At 30.1% G+C, this 15,755-nt stretch overlaps 2 protein-coding genes across 3 annotated transcripts in view; one reads left to right on the forward strand and one right to left on the reverse strand.

Annotated features, from left to right (window-relative positions):
* The window catches only part of LOC116771838 (semaphorin-1A), a 211,917-nt gene that overhangs the window by 35,800 nt on the left and 160,362 nt on the right, over positions 1–15,755 (forward strand). The window lies entirely within an intron of this gene.
* Positions 9,677–11,893, reverse strand: LOC133320321 (MAGE-like protein 2). The gene is made up of 3 exons (XM_061528345.1): positions 11,738–11,893; positions 11,427–11,518; positions 9,677–10,176 (listed from the first exon to the last, which is right to left on the reverse strand). Exons 1-3 carry the CDS (start codon positions 11,753–11,755, stop codon positions 9,948–9,950), a joined length of 339 nt encoding a protein of 112 aa, XP_061384329.1. The 5' UTR covers positions 11,756–11,893; the 3' UTR covers positions 9,677–9,947.

Below are 15,755 nucleotides of genomic sequence, written 5' to 3' on the forward strand. Positions count from 1 at the left end.
AAGAGTTCTCTATTCTATGCTTGAATATTGTTCTCGTATTTACATTCGGAATTGTTTCCAATTGTTTAACATTTTTACCCCCATTCAGAATTGCCGTCTCGTTCATTGTTCGTCGTTAACATCAAAATCGTAATTTGAATATTCATAAAGAAAAGAGGGTCTTAACGCGAAATCCGCCGAAAAGAAAAGGTTTAGTTTATAAAGCGGAGTGCGTTAGAAGTATGCAAATCTATACAAAAGTTTTTAATATCATTTAAATTGCTTCAGTTAAAATAATCTTTTTTTATATATGTGTAAACAATTAAAATATGAAATTTTACTACACTAATACTAGATAGTAAAATTAAGTTTTTTAATCTCTTTTTATTACAATGACTGACGTAAATAAGTATCAGTTACTTTAATAATACAGTCAAACCGATTTTGTGTAACGTACCATGAGAGTAGCTAGATAAAATTTAATAGGGCAAACTGTATAATTAAAAATAGATTTAAATTTACCGTTATAAAGGTAAATGTAAATTCTACTTTTCTATGTCTTTGCTTGATTCATTTACAACATTCTAAACGTATTACAGTTATTTTTACTTATTACAAAGACTCCTAGTTATTTAAAAACCCGTGTAAAATATATCAGTTTATTAAAGTAAATTCTGAATTATTCCTTTAGTTTTGAATAACTACTTCATGATAAACTGCAGTTTATTTTCAATTTTTATAAAGCTATAGAACTCTCGCCAAGTTCTTGGTATGAGGCATGAGATTGATAGTACGCCGATCCACTCCAAGAAAAGGAATCGCTTGTGAAATAAAATAATTCTCTTTTATAAATTCATTTTTAAACATAAATTATATTTCGTCTGACTTAGCTCGGATAGATTTAAATTTTAGATAAGAATTAAAAATTTTGTTACTTAGAAATAAAATGGAAAATTTTATCAAGTCACAATCTTACTTTTAATTGACATGCCATTAAATACCGATGAGGGAAGTTACAACTCGAATTGCTTATAGCTAATTGTACAGCAATTATTAAAGCAAGTCATATTTACTTGGCTCGTTTGTTAGTTAATTGGATTTACTTAATTGTTAGAGTGTGCTTGAAGCCAGTTACATCATAACGGTGTTAGCTTAGTCTAGAATGTTTGAATTTAAGCGTCGGTCTACAAGGTGTATGTAGTCAAGTCGTCTTAAGAACGCTTAGAACACTAAATATTCACAATACAATACATAATCATGTTTATTTCTGTTTTAATAAAAATATATTCAAATGATTTTGAACAATTGCTATTAAAGAACCGAATGAAATGATAATAACTATTTTCTTTATTTAAAACATGCCTGTAAAATCCTTAATTATTTCCTGTTAAAGGTTCAAGTTGTAAGCCGTGTCTTATCTCACATTATATCGATATTAAGCCTTACCTAGCTCTGGATTTCGAGGCTATACTGAGCTTAACTTGACACTAGACCAGACAAACTGTTGGTATTATTACGCCATGTTGTCTGGATCTCATGACATTCACGTTTCAGAATATATTCAGTTAATGAAGTGTACTTTAAATTAAGCCATATAATGTATAAATAAACTTACATTTCAATTCAATTCAATAAAGGATCGATCATGTAATATGTTTCGTAATTTAATTTTTCTACTGGCAACTTTACTTAAAATATTTGTCAATAGTATACGTCAAGTGTGAAATATTTCGTAATCTAACACGGAACGGTTGTGGTAATTCATTCAGTTAGTGGGTAAAACTCCATTTTATAATTTATTTTTAATTAAAATTATTAGGGGCTACACTGACTCAGCGCCATATTCGTTTCATCACGCGATGTTTTGGACAACGGTTTTTTTGTATATTAAAAAAAGTGAAGTAAATATTATTTTGTTCCATAAAATGGAGCGGTGGAACAAAAATAAACATGGATTAACTGTATTCTAAACAGTAAATGATATTTTTTTTAAACATAATCTTAATAAAAGTAAAATACAAGATACGTAGGCTTTTCCATAATGAATTGCCCTAACTATGAACTAGTGAAATAAGTGAAACGAAACCAATTTCATTTTTCAATATAATAACCATGAATACTAACACACTTCTGACATCTTCAAATCTTTATTAAAATAATCACAATGTTTATCCTCAAACTGATAGAGAACGGCGGCCTGCAACTCTCCATCGCTTGAAAATTTTCTTCCTCTTAAGTCTGCTTTATGTTTAGGAATAAATAGCAGTGGATGGGCTTCGGTTTGGACTGTAAGGTGGATTTTCTACTTCTGTGTACCCACATTGAGGAACTGCATCCTTCGAAACACCGGCGGTATGAACAGGGGCGTTATCACGGAGCAGGATATCTTTAGCCAGCTTGCCTCTTCGTTTTTTATTCATCTTGTCTCGTAATTTCCATATTAAAGAAGCATAATATTCGCCGTTCACGGCTGTATTACGGTTTTTAAGATCCATAATCAAAATGCCTTGAAAATCTCAAAATATTGTGCACATCAGTTTTTTGTCGATTATTGCACCTTTACTTTTGTAGACGGCTTTTCACTCTTAAAACGCCATGCCATTGACTCACATAAAGCAAGTCTTTATGGTTTTTAATACATGATCATAGTTTCATCACCAGACACTAGCCGCTTGCTCGCCACAAAGATTCCAAAACTCCGAAGCACAGCGCACTCTTTCCTATCTCCGCACCGCTGAAAGAAGTTGCGGTACTCTTCCTTTTTTAGGAGAAGATGTTTATGTATCGCACGATGAATGGTACTTTTAGAGAGCCCAAGTCTAGCTGAAAATCTGCTAATCTTCAAACGGCGGTCACTCAGAACCTCCTCTTTGATTAGAGCAATCGTTTTGGGACTTCAACTGGTCGACCGTCGTGGCCAATGTCTTCGACGTTTTCTCATTTGAGGTGAAATTTTTTCACCCAATTTTTCACTTCTATAAGAGGGGGCAGACTCCTTATACATGCCATCCAATCGTTTCTTTATTTGGGCAGGAGATAAACCTTCTTTAAAAAGAAACTTTGTCACTTCGACACTCAGTTTTCGACATTTTGGAAAATATATGACTCTCGTTATTCAAATGCCTGCTTAACTAAGACTAAGCGTATCATGTCGATTCGTGTTTCTTATATTAAGTATAAGATAGACGTACTATTTAATGCAACACAACATGTCGCGTAGAACTACATCAGGCCAGTTCATTGTGGGTCCGACTAGGTTCATTTTATATATATATTTAGGAGTTCCGTACAAATTTTTTAAAAGAAAATAACAATATGACATTTGACAAAGAGATTTTAATTAAATTGAACAAATATAAAAGGTAAATTAAGGAACAAAATTAGGAAACTGCAAACACCAGTATAACAACAAATAAACTACTTACAGAGTAATATCCTTAAAATAGCCTTAGTATTAATTGCTAACACAATATAAACACTGAAATCCTTGAGCGATGTCACCTCGACGACGGACAACCTAAAAGTCAGTCAGCGTCTCTTTCGCGCACTTCTTCTATTTTGTTTTTTTGAGAAGTTCTTTACTATATTAATGTTTGGTTTTATAAAAAAAATAATTAAGAAAAATGTCAACTTTATGTAACACAAGTCCTAGTCGTATTCGCGTATAAAATTCTACCCTTAAAAATGTAACTATTGAAACAATGCTCAGGCACAAAAATGATTCATCGCAGTGCGGGACGAAGTTGTTTCAACAGCTTTCAAGTAGGCCGGTATTATTATAGTTTTAAAATGACTTTTTTTCGTAAGTTCAAGGTTGCGTTGCACTGAAATTATCGTGGAATGATTTCGCGGGTGAAATTATCAAGTTATTATCGTAGTGTTTTGTAAATCAAATTTTAAAACGTGAATAGGGTATAATTTTTATTTTTATTTTGATAATGTACAAGTAAAATATATATTTAAATATATTTCTGATATAATAGACATCGCTTTTAACAAAGAATTTGTAACATGACGTCACTTCCAGTCCTATTAATTGAAATTGCACTCAAAACCAACACGAACTGCAATAATGAATAGAATAGTGGCCGCTGGAAATCATTAATTAGCATCATATAAAACACAAAATCATTTACAACATTGCTGATTGAAAATTACCTTTAGAGCAATATTTAATTTTGCACAATAAGCTCATAAATCAATCATGCGACAAGTTTAAAACTGATTTACTATCAGATAAATAGTTTCGGTCATCAAGGGCTTGACTTAATATTGTTTTGTACATGTTGTTTGTCTGTTACGGAACCTTTATGTGTGACCACATCTCCGTTTTAATTAAAATTAAAGTAATTGGATTCGTGACATCGCAATAGACTACCATTTACTTCGTAAACATTTTGGAAAATTCCATGGGTGATCTATTTTAGAGCCAAAATTTTATCAATATTATCTATATTCAGAGTTTTTAATATTTTTAAATGTACCTGTACATTTTAAATATATATTATAAAATAATTATGGCACTGAAAGTGCATTGCATATAACTGTTTGATATAGTTTTGTGAATATGAGGCGTATTTGCTATTAAATATTTTTTTACCCTCCTCTCTATCAAGTTTTCTTTTTACGAAGAACCATTTGAAATATATTTACAGCATTCAAATAATCCAAATATTAATAGTATTGTTAGGTTTAATTTGTAAAAATGAGAGTAGAGTAATTCGACATGTCATAGCATTAATTTCTAATTGCGCTATCGGAGGGTAAAAACCACGCCTTGCCGCGCCCCTTGTTGCAATGTTTGTTTTTTATGTGTACTTTGTTACTTATCAGTAACGAAATTGAAGACATTGATTAAAACTTCAAATTTCGACTTCTATTTACTGGGATTGCTTTTTTAGTTCAGATTTTATCATCATATATTTATAAATAGCTTCGTTTACTTTAAGTCGAAATTTTGGTAAAAATAAAGTAGATTTAAAATATAATATCCGCCAATTTGCGAAGGACACGAGATCAAGAACAAAAAACTAAGATAAATTATTCTCTTTGTAACGTCTTTACCAGAGCAAGGTCGTCCATTACAGCGGTGAGACATTTTTTTCCTTACGAAAAGATACAATCGTAAAAATTATTTAAAAGAACAAATTTCCATGCGAAATTTTGTCACTATACTAACCAAAAACGTTATCTCGTAGATCGCAGTTTAATATATATTTATTAAAATTGACAACTTGAAGATAGTTCTTTTCATCTAATTCTCTTGTTTTCTGTACACAATAACTTCAACAGAATGTTTGTGGCTCTCAATATAATATCAATATATCATCGACTATTCTAATCATTAATCAATCGGTTTTGGGCACAGTGCTCAAGATTTTCGTCACTTCAAGCCCTCACCCTTCGTCCAATTACATAATCTCACGAATCTTACTAATTGATCTTTTTCCTTGATAATTAAAACAAATAGAAGCATCCTGATGACTGGATACAATTAATTAAGAGACAGCGGGCTCAATTACTTGACGTGAATTAGGTTCAGAGATAAAATATTTTTTAGTTAAAAAGCAATGAAATTTATGATGACAAAGAGCATTTTTAATGAAATGGTTTCTTTAAGTAGTGTGGTATTTACCACATGACTGTATCTTGTTTACGCTATATATATGAAGGTTTCCAGCTAAAATGTTCTATTTCTATTTTACCAGTCCATCTATGACTAACGGCCGTACAAAACTTAGTACACGATAATCGGATAAGACAACCAAGACAAAGGAGAAGTCAAACTTCAAACTAACTATTAGAAACCGGACAGGAACTGAATTTCCCTAACCAACTCAGCTGCCCGTTTCCTGAGCTATTTCTCATTATAGCGATGGAATCTTTGTGATAAAATTTTGTCAGAATTTTTTTTTCATAAAACTGTATTAAATTAACCGTAAGAAATATTAAAGTTGCCGCAGATATAATAAATTCTTTAAAGGTTAAAGCGTTAGTAATAACAGATTTTCTCACTCCAGACATAAGTGTGAGTTACAACGAAATCAACAAATAAATTATATGTGTATCTCATTTAAATTAATGTAGAAAGTAGCGCCTTTCGAAATTTTGGAGCAAATTCTTGGAAACAAGTTTAGTTCTGCATTTGTTTATAATTAAAATAACACTAAAATATTTGATTTAGAAAAGTGTATACAATACAGCGACTGTAAAAAGTTTTATGGATTTATGGGTATTCAATTTAAAAAAAAGTTGGAAATCACACGTGATGTTCAAGCCTACACCAAGATAGGCATACCAGATTTCTCATTGTAAGATTCTCTAAACGATTTCATTCTAAAAACTATAAGGTAGTATATTAATGTCTTGTTATTTATAAATATATTTATTTCCTTGCAATGAATAAAATAGTAGATAAAATGAACCCTCATGTATTTTGTATTAGGTACTGTTCATTTGGATATCAAAATTCAGAATATTAAGTGCTATGTTGCATCGTAAATCTATCGGTTTCGGGACCTCGCTGTCACAGGGAAAGCTATCAAAGCCATTGGGCTAAGACTTTAAGTTCTCCCAAAAATTAAGACCCAAACACGGAAGGTAGCAATCTCTTTTTAAATATAATTCTATTTAATATCGTTATCTTAAGAGAACGGAAATAAAAAGAATTTGTCATAATTATTTAATTAATTGTATGTTTTAATAATTTTTATAAAACAACGCTTCATAAACAAATTATGTCATTACAAGGGCCACATATATGTACATGTACTAGATTTTTTCTTACTTAAAAACAAAAGAATAAGCACATTTTGCTTATTTATTGTGATTTTTTTAAATATTGTTATTTATTGTATTCTCCTTATATAATAGTAACAATGAAATAGCTACAACTCATATGTCTATATGAAGTTTTATTTTTTTCTCTATTGTTGTTCATCAAACCGTATGTATTGCATTGCATGGCAACATTCCATTAATAACGAAATTCTTTTTACGGAGTTGTATGTTAATACACTAGCATTTGTATATTGTTTTGTAATTATATGATTAATAATAATAGGGTATTACACCTAAAGTTGATGTGTGTATTTAATTTTTCTATTTGCTTCTTTTGAAAAAGGAACATTTACAAATGTATCCGTTTAAAAAAAACTTCCCCAAGTGCTTGGTAAAATTTGTTGCTTATAAAATGCACAGCGGTTTAATCCTTTGAAGATTATATTATTTTTTATCTAACAATTAAAAGTAAGATAAGAGTGATTTTTTCTAAAGAATATAAAAAAATATAGAGAAAAGGAAAACAAAATTAGCAAATGTAATCTCATTAAACATGTATCATGATAAATTAAATTTGGCAACACAGAGTTTCATTGTTTCCAAATAAATTGTGAATTGCTTTTAAATTGGCATCTCAATTTTAAAAGCTCCAGTCTATAGGAGTTTACAAGAGTGTATTCATGAGCGAAATAATTACAAGTGTTGTGACTCAAAGGAATTAATTGAGCGAAAAATGGATAAAACAATTAGGCTTGTAACCATCGGATTTTGGTTTGACTAATACTTCGATGTATTGTGCATTGATTTTTATTAAAATAAAACGTCTGAGGCGAAAGAAAAATACACTTTCCATTTATTTGAAAAGATTGCTACGAAATATTTTTTGTAATAATTATTATTTTCTGATATTTTTAATAAAAAATAATATTTTATTACACTACATATGTTTTTAACGAAGTGGTGAAAAATATATTGAATTTTCCAGAGACACTAATTTTCTGAATCTTGAATCCGTCATTTGAACGTTCAAGGTTTCCTGTCATCACCTTCACTATTGTTTCAATATCAATTTTCTTTTTTACATTGTTTTCAATTCATATACATTCATATTTATCTCAGGCTCAGACAGTTTGGCATCGACAGTCCAGGAATGAAAGATGAAAGCATAGTTAAGTTAACGCTTATTTTACTTTGCAGCGGGATGCGTACAAACTAAATGGTATTCAAGTTTGACAGGAACACAAAAGGCCGACATGCCGATCGCTGGCCGCTGCAAATTGCGATAACGCGCACAAACAATGAGCTCCGCTATTACGTTCAAACAACTTTCACACTGATGTTTTCGCTGTACGAAAATGCAATGCTATTTTGCAAGTTGCTACTAAATTGCATCGTAAACAAGGTGCACTAAATAGCTATCTGACTAGGTTGTTGATAACTTTTGCGTGTTTAAAATAACGTTAGCAGTTCTTATGTTATGAATTCATAAAAAAATATGTCGATTTTTTAAGACCTGATGCTTAAGAACTGTTGTTACCTCTCTTCGGATGTCTGGCAAAAATATCCCTAAACGTACCTATATAAATCTTTTAGTAGAACATAAATAAATAAATTTATTGATATTTTAAATGATAAAAGAAGTACTTTGATATTTATAGATAAAATAAGTCTTTGTATATCGTCACGTCGATCGAAAGGTTGGCTATAGGAACGTGATGTGTGTCAAGTGGTATTAGTTACTGAATAAATAATAGTAGCTGTGACAGTTCACGCGTGACAAGCACCTCCCAGGGGTACAACAGCACTTTACGAAAAGCTGCACCGGCTCGTACCTTTATTTTTCATTTACGGACCCAGTCTTCGCTCTTATTAAATTTATTACAATTTAGATCTGAATGAAAAGAAATGAAATATTCATTAATAAATGCGCATATAATTTATGACGACGATGACAATTTATTTACCTATTTGATGGTAATTAAGAGAGGAAAGTCATTTGGTGAAAATAATGAGCGCCTCGGCTGTTGTGAACGATTCCTTTCATATTGTTAGTACGAAACTGACTTGGTTTTTTCATTATCATAAATAAATTCACTAAGGGAAGGTCGTTAAATTGTGCATACGCTCTCCAAATACAAAACAGATATAGTAAAGGTAACGCTATTTTTCATTAAACAATTACGATGCAATCGTTTTTTTAATAATCGAAAATGTAAAAGTATTTGTTTTTCTAATTACACGATATACTGTTGTGTTTTATCACCAGTCAATATAACACCTTTCATCGATATCGAGGGACTTCAATAAAATTATAAATTTTATGGTCATACTTCTGTAGTTTTTATGATTTTCCATTAGTTTCGTTAACAAGGTTCGCGGTAATGAAACTAACGTGTAAAATATAGTTTTACTATCTAATTTTTACTTTCTTCATATTTAAAACGAGATATTTTTAAGTTATGACCTCGTTTATGACACGTTTATACTAAAATATAGTTATATTTTAATTAAAAGCTATGAAGTACGTTCATTATGTTACAACAAAATGGCTTTAAAATTTAACTCTAGTACAATATATGGACATGCACATGACGGTTCAATGCAAATTTCGATGTCGTACACAAACAAAGTTAGAATACAGTTAATTTTCTTTTAGATGTGAACTAAAAAAAATATTTTTCTATTCATGAAATTTATGATCAGCAGTTTTTAAATGAGTTTAAAATAATCAAATCATTAAGAGTTTTAAAATTGTTGAATAAATTATTAATTACATACATAATTTTGTTACGTTATATGTATTAATGTGAATTTTTGGATTATATTTTATATAAATGATAAATTTATTTTGTAATAGTTGTTTATACTCTTTGCACCAAATGAAGTAAGTTTAATAAATAAAATGAAAAAAATAAACTTAAGGGAGAAATAAAGTTTTTAATAGTAAACTTATAATTATTATATTGAAGTAAAATGATGATCTTAAATAACAGTCTTCGAGAGCGCTTAAACCTCTCAACGTGAAGTATTATTAGTTAACTAAAGAGTAGCACCACACAGTTAAAGCTTTTGCCATCAATAAATACTGTTGGTTTTATCGATTTCAAGTGATGGCATTACTTAAAATAAATTCCCTTATAGTTGGTGTAAAACCATATTTTCGATGGACATTCTGTAATTATACTCAGTTAATGATAACCGTAGTGTTCCTTGTATGACAGGAATATTGGTTTCTCGATGGCTACAGTCTTGACGATAGGTACGGGCACAGTGTTGATGATCGGCACATGTTTTACAACGGGAACTTCGTAGGGCACGGGTACCTCCTTCAGGATGGGAACCTCGTGTATGACGGGCACTTTCTCGACGTGATGATGATGGTACGAACGCACCTCATATGGGACGTGGATTTTGATACTAGAAAAAAATCACCTATTATTATGTTTCTTTAACAATTCCTATTATAAGATAAAAAAAAAAATCATTAAATATGATCAATGCATTGTAAATAGATGATTTTATTGTAGTTTTTAAAAGCTTTTGATTCCGTTATATTTACTCATTTTTTTTATTCTTTCACAGAATCTGGACTTTCTGTTACATTATATGTAACTTGAGATAAATAGTAAATTTTTGTTTTGGAGTACTTTCTACACGAAAATGAAACAACTTCAGTGTAACACAATTTTGTAGTGACTTATCGCTTATGATCATAAGTCAACAGAAAAATATTGTGTATATAAAACAAAAAATTGATAAGCTCACAGTAAACTATGTTGTATAAAGACGAATTATGACTTAATTTTAAGTTTGTGGTAAATTTTAATTTATTTAAAATAATATGTTTATATTCTCACAGAAATACCAAACGCTATGCCACATAAACTCATCAATAGGTTTACTTATAATATCAACTTTTATATTATATTTCGATACAAAGTGGTATTATTTCGCGAAAATAATAAAACATCACAGAATTCAATTCAGATTTAATAGCGATAAATGTTATTTTTCGCTAATATCTACATAATTATTTGTTGGTCTTTTAAAATAGCACACGCAATCCGTAAACGCTTTTTACTTTGAAATTGAAATGAATATATATCGTGTTTTTCCATTGGGGTGATTAATAAAGTTTTTGTCTCGTTTGTGAATGCTGATAGTTTTCGATGAATACTATTTCTGTATATTAATCATAAAACTTATATTTTTGAGATATGAAATCTTTGTACGTCAAACGGGAATCTCGACCCTGACACTGTTCTACTTAGAAACGTGTCCACCATATTCTTTTCAAAGACTATAAATGACGTTTTTATAATCATATCAAACAAGACATGTGGTTAGAAGCTTTAACATATCGTATATAGGATTTTTATTTATTATAATGTCTTATATTTTAATATTTTTTGAATAATATTAAATTAATAATAATCGGTGACTTCGTTGTACGGAATATTTTCTTTACCCTTTGTCAGCATCAAAGTAATTTACGTTAGTAGTTAAACATCTTAGTTTAAATAAGGACCGGATTATGATTTTCAATTGGTATATAAGAATGTGCAATATCCTTGTAACCATTTGTTTGTTAACGTTTTCCTGTTTTATTTCATTGTAATGTTTTAATTAAATTCTCTTTTTTAAAAAAAAAAACATTATATACTTACTGAGTGTGTTGATTTTTATGGAAGAATGGATCCGGCTCTGGCACTGGAGACGCCAAACAAAGATGGCTGGCGACTACTGCGGCCCAAATTAACTGAAACAATATTATTAACGTAATTTTCTATCGAATTCTGAGAAATAAATACATTTAAAGAATATCTAAATCGGTAACACTATTTAAAAAATATTCGATTGTTAAATAAATGAGAATTCAAATAAAATATGTTACTTCTAGCAATTTTTTTTTTACGAAACACAATAAAAATTTACTAGTTTTATATTATAATTAATTAATTAACGATTTTTAACTCACGGCGATGTTGCGGATCATTTCGTCGTGCGAGTGCGTGTGTTGCTTCGGGTTCGCGTTACGGGTTAATATTTACTAGTGTTGTGCAACGGTGCAGACGAAACGTAACACTACCAATAAAGGATATTTACAAGTAATGCATTCGATTTAGATCAGCTGTTTTCTATCACTGCGTTTTTTAAAGGCGTAAAATATATACAAATACTAGGTACCAGCCCCGGCTTCGCACGGGCTCTTTACAAAAAATATAAAGACCTATATAATATCAGTAATTCCACCATATATTATTTTGTTATATCTCAGAGACTTTAGGCAGCCTTTTCGTTAAAAGCTCTCAAACGGCTCATGTCTTTCATCTACAACAAATATAGTTACTGTACACCCAAGTAAATACAAAAACTTAACAAATTATATACTAAAACCTTTCTCGAGAATAACGCTATAGAGTGGTGATAACTGTTTGATAATCAGTGCGGCAGTTTATCCGTTTATCGCGAACACACAGACGCGGCGAGGAACTCTGTTTTAAAATATGTATTGATTGATTGATTGCTAATATATCGCGAAATAATAATGTCAAAGCGTATAATATTATGGCGACGTTGAAATAATTTTTTGGTAAGTTTTTTAATAATCTGCGGGTACCTGTCAAAAAAATTTTTGATTGTACATCTTATTTCTTGACATGTAATATATATCTTGCATTTAAAAAAGTTATGTTAAAATCATGTGCGTATATTTCTCTGCTGGAGCAAAAATTTTCCTTACAGATTTATTAAATTAGCTAGTTTACATGTCAGTTTTAGACCAAAGACAACCATAGTAATGAAATTGAATCATATATAAAGTATTTTTAAATCTGTTACAGCAGCAATAAAATTAAAACATCATGTAACGAATTTAAATTTAATGCAGAATCTTATAACACATTAGCATGACTTTAAATGCATGTATTGTCTTGTTTAACTGGATTTATATATAACACGTTAGAAGTATTGTATGGGTGTGTACACAGAGATGATATGTGGTGAGCCAGAGTAAAATTAATTAGTTATAGGCGAAAATTCTATTAGAGATATTAAACTTTATGAAAGATCTTATTTCAATAATTTTTTCATCTTAACGTATTCCTAGCATTAGGTCTATTGCTTCAATATTATTCATAGTGATTGTGTAACACGCATAGTCATTTGTACCTTATTATTTATTCGTTAACATAAGCGTTATGTCACCGTGGATATTGTACTAGTATTAAATTGTCAAACAATTTTGTATACAATACAACATGTTGCGGTCCCTTTGAAATATATAATATAAGACATAATTAATTCAGACGTCTTCGTATCGTACTGACATAAGAATTACGATCGATCGATATAGCGTGCACAAATAAAATATCAACAGTTAAAACGGAAATAAATGTATTTATTTTTAGAACTGTATTGGAAAAATCTAAGTTCCTTTAAGCATATATCGATAAAATAAAAAGAGTATATTCAATCGTTAGTGCACTTAGAGCTTGAGTACAATTGAATACTGTATATATAGTTTATTGTTGCATAAAGCGATCCTTTGTACGTTTTGGTTTTATTAAAGATCGTTTAATTCTTTGTAACAATGAGACTGAACATCGCTAACTTAATAGCAATGAGGCTTAAGTTATTCGTATTAATGCAAGCTGGGTATAAAGTATGCTGCTATTTGGTAAACAAGAAGCTGGCTTGATTTACAAAATCTTTTTTATGATTGACACATTTCGAAGTTTGATGACGTATTAAACAAGTTATAATTTATTTCGTATAAAACGTAAGGTATTTTAGATGTTTTGATTGATTAGTTTGTTTAAATGTATGCAAAACAATAGTTCGATGTCAATATAAAGTAGCAACAAACACAGTTAAGTGTGTGAATATTGAATATAGAAAATGAATATTACGTTAGAAATCGTATCAATTTTTATTATTTTCAGGTCTCTCTCAAGGTTAGGATCAAACTTCGAATTTGTTTTTTCTAATTTAACAACTTAATTATTCCAAATATCTCGTATGAATAAAGAGTGTGTAATATTTAGTTGTATTTATGTATATTGTTATATTGGATAATCCTTCACACGTGTATTTCGTACTTAGTCATTTTCCCAATTAATTATTCAGTTACACCTTTTGAGAGGACCTCATGAAGGGCATGTGTTGTATAATTTTGAAAGACTCCTCTTTGTTTCTTATAAAAAAAAATAATTAAAAAAAAAAAAACATAATATTCAGCTTGATATTGAAACAAGATATATTATAATTTTATCAAAGATCGATCAATATAAAAACTACTATAGCTGAATTGATACTTTTAAAATAGCGTCGATAATATTACGGATTCAGTCCAGGTTATTGTATTCTAAAGCGCCTAGAATACTGATGTAATTATCGGAACGTTCAGTAATCACGGTAATTGACACGTGATCGATATTTTATTGCTAAATTCTCCGGGGATGTCCCGGTTTTGTGTCACGCTTCATTGCTATTGTTTTATAACGGACAAATTTTATTTTATCGTGCCAGTGTGCCAAGGTGTAAATGTTACAGCTATAACGGTTCTTTAATCATTTCATGTTTTTACGCATATATTATAATAAATGAATTACAATTAAATTAAATAAATGCATTTGAGTTAAGCATTGATGTTATAACATAATGAGTGCATTCTATTCCGACAAGAATAGTCAATAAGTGAATAGAGTGAGTGAGTGAATGGGTAGGTTCAATCAGATGTATTTCCCTCGGGATCACACGCCATTGTCTTTTACTCTAGCTAAGTTATATTTTGGTTTGTTCATAGACAATTCGACATATTTTTTGTTGTGAAACTCTATTGTTATAAGATAATAGACTTGATCTCACAGAAAAAAAAAAAACAAAAAAACTAAAAATATTTTAAAAAATTACATGAATTGAATGATCTTAATTTTTATCTAATGAGAATTATTAATTACGATAGTGATAAATATTTCCAGTAGGGTGGTGATTTTTACTAGCGAGACGAAAAAAACTGAAATTTTAGTCTCTCGAGGCTCTTCATTCTCCGCATCTGTCTTTTATTCAGTATTAACGTCAAAATTATGCCATGGCCTCCAAGTCATTTACTTTATAGAGCTCTTATAGTAGCAATAACAACTTCTCGAGTGCGGCTTTTAATCACTATGCATGTAGCACTTGACATTTTAAACATACATAAAAAAGTATGAGCTACTTTGAAAAATGTTTAAGGTATTTTGACGAAAAACTGTCATAAGTTTCTAACGGTGAATATTATTTTCTTTTACTAAATATATCGATAAAATAATATTCTGGACCCGACATTAGTCATTACCCTGGTGCGTGCGACGTTCAAGGCCCATAAAACCCAGTAAGAGGTCCGTAAGTCGCTGCTTTGTAGCGATGTTCTGAGCGGCTTATTGCCGTAATCCCTTTAGAGGTCACTCAAGTGATGTCACCTGTGATTACATGTACTCTTATTCACATATTGTGACGAGGTTTTTTACGTGACCACGTGTCTGCTGAAAATCTTTGGGAATTTTTAAAGTTGAGCTATTAATGTTATGTGTACATAATGTTCTAGAAAAGGGTTTCCAAATTTCTTTTTTATTTTTTATTGTTGTTGATTATTTCGATTATTCATTTTCATTTAATATCAAATTAAAATATATATTTTTTTAATTAAAAGTTAAAAAATTATTCTAACAAGATCTATACTACATAGCAATGTCTTGTGTTATGATATAATTTCTGTTGCAGTTTCGTATTAACGTACGTTATATATACATGTATATATGATACCTATAGGCATAAAGTGGATTGTTTATGTTTAAGATCGTTTGAATCACACATGCAAGTCGCAGTTGCGTTCATACTCCGTTGACTCGATCACAAATCATTCTGACGTATGTCAAGTTATAGCCAAACATTTATCTTCCATCCGTTTTGACAGCTCGCCGCCATATTGAATTGATAGATATTCAAATTCAATG

The sequence above is a fragment of the Danaus plexippus genome, assembly GCF_018135715.1.
Source record: "Danaus plexippus chromosome 16 unlocalized genomic scaffold, MEX_DaPlex mxdp_31, whole genome shotgun sequence".
In the NCBI taxonomy this organism is placed as follows: domain Eukaryota; kingdom Metazoa; phylum Arthropoda; class Insecta; order Lepidoptera; family Nymphalidae; genus Danaus; species Danaus plexippus.

Bases quoted from the DNA above. Each gene is read 5' to 3' on its own strand.
- LOC133320321 (XM_061528345.1), bottom strand. The intron at 10,177-11,426 runs GTAAGTATATAA...ATTTTTTTCTAG, and splicing joins CATAAAAATCAACACACTCA to TATCAAAATCCACGTCCCAT.